A 9118-nucleotide genomic window follows, 5' to 3' on the forward strand; every position below is an offset into this window, starting at 1 on the left:
ATCATCTGCATATCTTAGGTTGTTGATATTTCTCCCGGCAATCTTAATTCCAATTTTTGATTAATCTAGCCCTGCCTTTCTCATGATGTGTTCTGCATATAAGTTAAATAGGCAGGGCGACAGTATACAGCCTTGCCGGACTCCTTTGAGGCAGGCATAAAACTACAGAAGAGTGGACTTTTTTTGATTCCCATCAGTGGTCCTGACTCCAGCAGGGGCTATGGATTCTATCATTTAATTGGTTTTATGTGGGCAAGAAGATATGGGAATCCCATCCAGGAACTATTTTATTTTTTTTGCAGAGTTTTTTTTTTACCCCAGCTAACCTGTTTAAAAGGCAGAAGAGTTTGGTAGCCCCCTCACAAATTGCATCAAATCATTTTATTAAGGCTAATAATTGATTTTACAAAAAGGCACAAGCCCGCAAAATGAATAAAATTTGGTAGTCGAAAAAAAATCACTCTTACATTATCCATTATCCCTGGATTTTGGTTTTATATGGCTCTCCTTACGGGTGTAAGAATCTCTCAAGTTCTGATCGGAGTCGGTTGTTTGATTTGATTTAATTTGAACGCTCATACTGATTGGATCATTAGCTTGGTTCCAATCGTCCGATCGATTAGGCTGGAAGAACAGAATCGGTTTAAAAGTGAGCTGTTGCTGTTTAAAAGTGTTTTAATTTACAATGCCCCAATGGACGACTGGAAAGGAATCAGTCTTGACTCTGTGTTTAACAGTGTTTCTCAATCTTAGCAACTTTTAAGCTGTTTGGACTTCAACTCCCAGAATTCCCTAGCAGGCTGGCTGGCTGGCTGGGGAATTCTGGGAGTTGAAGTCCACAAGTCTTAAAGTTGCCAAGGCTGAGAAACACTGCTCTATACAATCTTCCTTGAATCAAAAGAGAGATTATTTGATCACTTGGCCTACAAATGGAAGCCTTGCCCTGGTACAATCCACCATTAATTTCATTTTAATTGCTGCAATTTAGGTTTCTCTGCAAAGATCCCTCAGGGCTGCATAGATGGCAGTGAGGCAGCCCCTGTATGAAATTTCCTGTTTGCTACTACAACTTTCTTTTGTTTTTTATTTACTTTTGTTTTATACCCCTGTAATCAAGTAAAGCCTCGCGATTTGGCCAGATGTACATAAATTGCACAGTATTTTTTTTCCTTCTTCTTAAATAATCCCTACAAGAAAAGGATGTTTCCCACCCCCTGTTAGTCATACCCTCCACAAATGAATTAATACCCATGCTTGAAGACCCCTCCCTCAACCTCTAGCCCAGCAAGGGGCTAAAATCAGTGGTGGGATTCAGCCGGTTCGTACCACTTCGGCAGAACCGGTAGCTAATTTTTGTGTTGCCCAGGCCCAGAATGGACTTCCGGAAGCGGCATCCACGCAGAGAACCGGTTGTTCACCTATTTGAATCCCACCACCGGCTAAAATCCTTTATTTGCACCACTCTGTATTTGCAAAAAAATAATAATCTCATTTTTGTCCTCAGCCGGTTTCACACATCTTCGTTTTCCAAGGAAGGAAAGATTGAACAATCTGAGCAGGCATTGCCACGATAACCCCCAATGCAGCATGCAAAACATAAAAATCTTGCTTGAACAGCACAAAATGTGGATGAAAATAATAATAACACACACACATAAAAAAAAACAAACCCTGAGGGCAGCAGCTGTATCCTCTGCCAGCAACACACAGCGCGTTTTTCAGCTGGGGGTTGTTGCTTCCTCTTTCTCACTTTCCCTTCCAAACTGGGAAATGTCAGAGAAAGCCAAGATTTAAAAAAAAAAACGAAAAAGAAAAAGAAAACTGTTGGTAGAAACAAGAGTTTGATCAAACCAGGCGAGACGGAGTAGGTGCAGAATTAGAACTCGGCTCCTGAATCGAGATGGCGGTTATATCCTTTTTTTAGGTTCCATTTGCTCGATTTAATATAGAATGTGTGCCTTCTGCCACCACTTTCACACATTTTATTAAAATTTGGGCCGCTTTCTCCTCAGGCAAGGAGCAGAGAGTCGGGAAAGCTGTCTGCTATCAAAATTGTAAAGATGGAAGCAGGTAAGCGAGGAAAAATTTAGCCCAGGGTTTCCCCACCGTGGCGGCTTCAAGACAGGTGGACTTCAACTCCCAGAATTCCCCAGCTAGCCACGTGTAACCTTCCAACAAGCAAAATCAATAGAGGAAGACAGATTTCCTTCAGGACTGCCTGACTCACTGCACCACTGCAGTGCTTTGCTTAACGACCGTGGCCAAAGAGGTCGTAAAATAGGGCAAAACTCAACGTAACGACTGCCTTGCTGAACAGCAGAGGTTTTGGGTGTAATTGTGATCGTTAAGTCGAGGACTAACTGTAACCCAACAACCTAGTGGGGATGTTGGCCGTCGAAGCCCAGCAACATCTGGAAGGCTCAGGCCCAGATGTTTTAATAAAGGAGAATATTTGCAGCTCAGAATTGAACTGTGGGGTCCTTGGTGCCCTCTGAGCTGGGTGGTTTCCTTGCAGATGTTTCATGACCCAACTAGGGAACATCCTCAGTGCCAGAAGGGGGGAGGAGGAGGAGGAGGAGGAGGGGNTGAGCTGGGTGGTTTCCTTGCAGACGTTTCATGACCCAACTAGGGAACATCCTCAGTGCCAGAAGGGGGGAGGAGGAGGAGGAGGGGGAGGAAGGACTGTGGGGTCCTTGGTGCTCCCTGAGCTGGGTGGTTTCCTTGCAGACGTTTCATGACCCAACTAGGGAACGTCATCAGTGCCAGAAGGGGGGAGGAGGAGGAGGAGGGGGAGGAAGGACTGTGGGGTCCTTGGTGCTCCCTGAGCTGGGTGGTTTCCTTGCAGACGTTTCATGACCCAACTAGGGAACGTCATCAGTGCTAGAAGGGAGGGGGGTCTAGCCCTGATGATGTTACCTAGTTTGGGTAATGAAACGTCTGCAAGAAAACAAGCAAGCTCAGAGGGCACCAAGAATCCCATAGCCGTCCTCTTCCTCCTCCTCCTCTTCCTCCTCCTCCTCCTCCTCCTCCTCCTCCTCCCCCCTTCTAGCACTGATGATGTTACCTAGTTTGGGTAATGAAATGTCTGCAAGAAAACCATGAAGTTCAGAGGGCACCAAGGACCCCGTCGTCGTCATCCTCCTCCTCCTCCTCTAGCACTGATGATGTTACCTAGTTTGGGTAATGAAATGTCTGCAAGAAAACAGGCAAGCTCCGAGAGTACCAACGACTCTTCATCCAGCTGGCTGCTGTGCTTCCTCTTTAAAAGATTTGCAAAGAACGAAGCCCAGGAGATTTTGTGCAGGAAAAAAACCTCCCAGGTCTTTGGGAAGTGGCTGCCTTGACTTTTTTTTTTTCTTCTTCCAATTTTGCCTTTCAACGTTCCGCTCTCCTCCCAGCCTATAAATCTCTCTTTCTATTAATTCCAGAGTTGTAAGTGGGGGAACCTTCCAGATCTGCACGGTGCCGTGTAACTTGAGACGGCATCTTTGCATTTCCAAAACGTAGTTCCTAGGCATTATTAGGGGATGGGGAAGGCTGGAACGCTTGTAAACGGGTTTTAAAACTACAGATTTCCACACATCAGCTGTAATTAAAGACAGAAGGAAAGGCTGTGTTGGGGACGCGACCTGGAGGAGAATCTATCTACCAGAAGTGATGAGTAAAGCTTGAGAAGAAAGCTAAGCTGAAAATTACCTCTTTTGTGGGTGCATTGAAAGATTTTATCTGTCCCAGCTGAGTAAAATCCACTCTCCTTTCTCTGCTATTCTGTTTCTCCTTGATCTTCCATAGAACTGGTTCCCACCCCCCCAAATTGTGTTTGTTTGTCTTTCATTCACTCATTTCACTCACTCATCAGGTTTGACCTGATTTTTCTTTTAACAAAGCACTTTTCTTTTCTTTTTTTCTTCTTCTCCCCACCCTTTGGTATTCCTTTTATTCTGCCCAAACCTGCCTATAGGTTTCCCTTTCCTGTAACTTGCCAGGAAATATCTTTTCAAAAAAACATTTCGTAAAAAGGCCACAGCGGTTAAGTGAATCACCGCAGTTGATAAGTTAGCAACATGGTTGTTAAGTGAATCTGGCTTCACTTATGAAAGGGGATTACATGACCCCGGGACACTGTGACCGTCATAACGATGAGTCAGCTGCCAAGTGTCTGAATTTTGACAACAGTCATAACTGTGAAAAACGGTTATAACTCACTTTTTTCAGTGCCGTTGTAACTGTGAATGGTCACTAAGCAAAGACTTGCAAGTGGAAGGTTACTGTATTCCATTTCTCCCTTTAATGATGGGAAAACTCACCACCTTGCAATCTTCTGGCTTCCTGGATCTTCCCCAGAGCAACACAGGGGTTAAACCTTCTGCCCTTGTCTTTCATCTGCCTGGTTCCCATCAGGTCGTATCCTAAAACTCCTCCTTTCTTTTTTTTTGTCCAGATGATGATTGCGTTGCTATCCAACAAGAGATCGTGATGGTGAAAACCTGCAAACATCAGAACATCGTGGCTTACTATGGGAGTTACATCCGGTGAGTGGTCCTTCTCTGAAGATGGGACAATGCTCCCGGGACTATTTCCCTGCCTTGAGAAAGCGGGCGGGCAGGTGGGTGGGTATCCCAGAACTTCGGGCAAGATCCTGGGGTACAAAATTGGTGTATGACAGAGCCGTGGTGGCGCAGTGGTTAGAATGCAGCATTGCAGGCTAACTCTGCCCACAGCCTGGAGTGCGATCCTGACCGGCTCAAGGTTGACTCAGCCTTCCATCCTTCTGAGGTCGGTAAAAATGAGGACCCAGATTGTTGAGGGCAATAGGCTGACTCTGTAAACCGCTTAGAGAGGGGTGTCAAGCACTGTGAAGCAGTATATAAGTCTCAGTTCTATTGCTGTTCCCTCCCTCCCTCCCTCCCTCTCTCTCTCCTTTCCTTCCTTCCTTCCTTCCTTCCTTCCTTCCTTCCTTCCTTCCTTCCTTCCTTCCTTCCTTCCTTCCTTCCTTCCCAGTGGTTAGAATGCAGTATTGCAGGCTAACTCTGCCCACTGCCAGCAGTTCGATCCTGACCAGCTCAGGGTTGACTCAGCCTTCCATCCTTCCGAGGTCGGTAAAATGAGGACCCGGATTGTTGGAGGCAATACGCTGACTCTGTAAAGTGCTCAGAGAGGGCTGTAAAGCACCGCGAAGCGGTATATAAATCTAAGGGCTATTGCTATTGCTACAATTAGAAAGTGCTTATGGGCAACCTAGATAGCTGGCCCGATCCTTCCAGCCCTTACTCCCATTCTCGGCTTCCTTCAACGCAAGTCTTCTCTCTCTCTCTCCTGTCTTCAGGTTTAAAAAGCTGTGGATCTGCATGGAGTTCTGTGCGGGAGGCTCTCTTCAAGACATCTATCAAGGTAGCTGCTAAGAAAACGGGACAAATCTCACTTGCACTTCCGAAGCTCAGCTTATAGAATCATAGAATCCTAAGGCTGGAAGGGACCTTGGACCCTCTTCAATGCATTTCAGACACGCGGCTGTCCAGTCTCTTCTTAAAAACCTCCAGTGATGGAGCACCCACAACTTCTGGAGACAAGCCGTTCCACTGATTAATTGGACTCCCTGTCAGGAAGTTTCTCCTTGGTTCCAGGCTGCTTCTCTCCTTGATGAGTTTCCATCCGTTGCTTCTTGTCCGGCCTTCAGGCGCTTTGGAGAAGAGCTTGACCACCCACACTTCTGTATGGCAGCCCCTCAGATACTGGAACACTGCTATCATGTCCCCCCTCGTCCTTCTCTTTATTAGGCCAGACATACCCAGTTCTCGCAACTGTTCTTCATACAGTCTCCCGTCTCCTAATCGTCATTGGTCTTCTCTGCACACTTTCCAGGGTCTCAACATCTTTTTTTGAATTTGGGGGACCAGAACGATACCAGCGTGGCCTCACTAGTGCAGCCTAAAGCGGTCGTGTTACTTCAAACAACACTCAGCCTTTCTCAGATATCACCAGGCTGTCTAGCAAGCAGAAGCTCACCTTCAAAACACAGAACAGGCTGGGGACAATCATGCACAGAAAGATGACGCTAAGAGGAAAAGGATTTGCAAAAGAGTGCACCCCATGGGGGAAGACTGCAAAAGAACGTGTTTCCCTGGGGGAAAGGCTTGTTAAAAAGAAGTTTGCAAAGTAGACACGGGGCTGAGATTAAGATTGGAATCACAGGAAACCAAGTCTTCCTGCTTCCTCACCCCCACCCGGTGCAGAGGGAATCAAATACTTCCTAGTTTTTCATCACAATCCCAGTAGTGTTGAGTTGTGAGAAGCATCCCCTGCTTGGCACAATATCAGTCCCTAGCATGTCCAAGAGTCAGTCCCTAGCATGTCCAAGAACCGGATGGCCACTTCTTAAAAGTCTTGGAGAGCCATGATTGACTAGAGGAAGTCAACATCCCTTCTCCTTCCACATGGTGTGTAGGTGATGGCCATCTTAGCCCACAGCTGCCCCCCCACTCAAGAAAAGACGGGTCTAACTGAGATGTTGAGACTCTAGAAAGAGTGCAGAGAAAAGCAGCAAACATGATCAGGGGACTGGAGGCTAAAACATAAGAACAGTTGCAGGAATTGGGTACGTCTAGTTCAATGAAAAGAAGGACTAGGGGTGACATGATAACAGCCTTCCAATATTTGAGGAGCTATCACAGAGACGAGGGGGTTGACCCATTCTCCAAAATACCAGAAGGCAGGACAAGAAGTAACAAATGGAAACTCATCAAGGAGAGAACCAACCTAGAACTAAGGAGAAATTTCCTGACAGTGAGAACAAATAATCAGTGGAAAGAAGATTTGGATACTCCATCACGGGAGGTTTTTAAGAAAAGATCGGACAGCCATCGGTCCGGAATGGTACATGGTCTCTCGCTTGGGCAGGGGGTTGGACTAGATGACCTCCAAGGTCCCTTCCAACTCTCTTATTCTGTATTCTAAGATACAGCGTGGGGAACTTTCCTTTGCTCTGATCTTCCAAAGTGTTTAAATTTTAAGTACAGTTGTTAAGAGAGGAGGTAACACACACACACACATAAACACACGCACACAAACATCATCAAGCGAGTCATTTTGAGTACCAGGTTCGTAAGTTCCTCGGGGAAGGAGTGCAGTTGAATTTAAAAAAAAAAGGCAATCCTTTTTTTGCAACAGAAGTGAAACCAAGTGCGGTTGTTGGCTTTGTGTAGCATGTCAGTAGCACCTGTTTTAAAGGAAGAGACCCCACAGTGTTCAACTGGCTTACGCTAGGTTGCAAACTTCCCCCTTTGCAGTCTCTGCGTGTGTTGTTTTGCACTACAGGGCTGACTTCTGCTGCTTACAAGGAGAACAAAAAAACCCGTAAAGGACACAAGGGAGCCACAGAGCTAGGCAGTCCCATTTCTTGGACAAACACACCCATGTTCCTGCAGCTTCACAAACGTTTTGTTACTTTTCGGGCGGGTTGAAAGGAGAATTGTGAACTGGCCTGGAGGAATTACTGTGTGGCAGGTTGCAAATAGTCCGGTTGCAGTAAGCTACAAAGAGTCTAATCCAGGGGTAGGCAACCTTGGCTCTTTTATGACTGGTGGACTTCAACTCCCAGAATTCCTGAGCCAGCCGTGCTGAGGGGAAAGGGAGAGGTTTCCATGCTGAGTCATGCTGGCTGAGGAATTCTGGGAGTTGAAGTCCACGAGTCATAAAAGAGCCAAGGTTGCCTACCCCTGGACTAGGCCGCTTTATGACTCGTGGACTTCAACTCCCAGAATTCCTGAGCCAGCATGGCTCAGCTTGGAAACCTCTCCCTTTCCCCTCAGCACGGCTGGCTCAGGAATTCTGGGAGTTGAAGTCCACGAGTCATAAAAGAGCCAAGGTTGCCTACCTCTGGCCTAGGCCTCTATTTCTCAACCTTGGCCACTCGGAGATGGGTGGACTTCAACTCCCAGAATTCCTGAGCCAGCATGGCTCAGCTTGGAATCCTCTCCCTTTCCCCTCAGCATGGCTGGCTCAGGAATTCTGGGAGTTGAAGTCCACCAGTCATAAAAGAGCCAAGGTTGCCTACTCCTGGTCTAATCAGAAGGAAAAACTCCCTTCAAGAAAGACATTTAAAAGCCTAGCCTGGAATCGAGAGATTCCCTGGTCCGGATCACTCTCTGCTTTTACTATGATCTAGTTGCAAATTGAAGTGTGTGCTTAGCTTAGGAGAGCTTCTCCTAAGAAGTCTTCAGATCTTCTAAAGAAGCTGCACTGATGTGATTACCTAGTTTGGTAATGAAATGTCTGCAAGAAAGCCACCGAGCTCAGAGAGCACCAGGGACTTCGCCAACCTTGAGCTTCAAATATTCTCTTCTATTGGACTAAGAAGTCTTCTGGCTAGTTGTGTTTTTGTCCTCTTCTTCGCCAAAGAAACCTCCAAATACTCTGGAGATGTTGCCACCGATGGGATCCACTTGCGGCTGAGCTTTCAAGATTTCATAAACGTTGGGAACCACCAGGAGGACCATCCCACCTAGCGTCAAAGTCCTCCCAGTTCCAACATCAAACTCTCTGGAGATGGGGCTAAAGTATGAAAGAACGTAAAAACAGGACCTATTGGATGGGATCTCTGGCCCACACAGTCCAGCAGCCTGTCGGGGAAGTAGCCAGCTGACCTGCTCATCTCCCACCAAATGGCCTTCAAAAGCCATCCCAGAACCATCCAGGCCAGGAGGCATTGATCTCCAAGACTTCCATGAATTGGCCCAACTCTTTATAAGCGAGACAAGTTGATCACCAGCATCGCCCGTCTCAAGGAGCAAAGTCCAAAGTTTGGTTGTGTGTTGGTTGTAAAAAAATATTTTCTTTTGACCGTCCTAATTCTACCCTCCAGGGCAGAAGGAAGCAGGAGAACCACTTTACAATGCCTTAGTAAGGCCACACTTGGAATACTGCATCCAGTTTTGGTCACCACGATGTAAAAAAGATGCTGAGACTCTAGAAAGAGTACAGAGAAGAGCAACAAAGATGATTAGGGGACTGGAGGCTAAAACATATAAGGAACGGTTGCTGGAATTGGGGATGTCTGGTTTAACGAACAGAAGGATGAGAGGGGACATGATAGCAGTGTTCCAGTATCTCAGGGGCTGCC

At 46.5% G+C, this 9118-nt stretch overlaps 1 protein-coding gene across 1 annotated transcript in view; it reads left to right on the forward strand.

Moving 5' to 3' along the window:
- MAP4K1 (mitogen-activated protein kinase kinase kinase kinase 1) overlaps nt 1–9118 on the forward strand; it is a 32436-nt gene that overhangs the window by 1857 nt on the left and 21461 nt on the right. The window contains exons 2-4 of the mRNA XM_029285493.1: nt 2013–2070; nt 4442–4532; nt 5327–5391. Coding sequence (XP_029141326.1) covers nt 2013–2070; nt 4442–4532; nt 5327–5391 — 214 coding nt within the window. The remainder of the gene's footprint in view (nt 1–2012; nt 2071–4441; nt 4533–5326; nt 5392–9118) is intronic.

The sequence above is a fragment of the Protobothrops mucrosquamatus genome, unplaced genomic scaffold (assembly GCF_001527695.2).
Source record: "Protobothrops mucrosquamatus isolate PMUCROS unplaced genomic scaffold, P.Mucros_1.0 scaffold1773, whole genome shotgun sequence".
NCBI classification, from domain to species: domain Eukaryota; kingdom Metazoa; phylum Chordata; class Lepidosauria; order Squamata; family Viperidae; genus Protobothrops; species Protobothrops mucrosquamatus.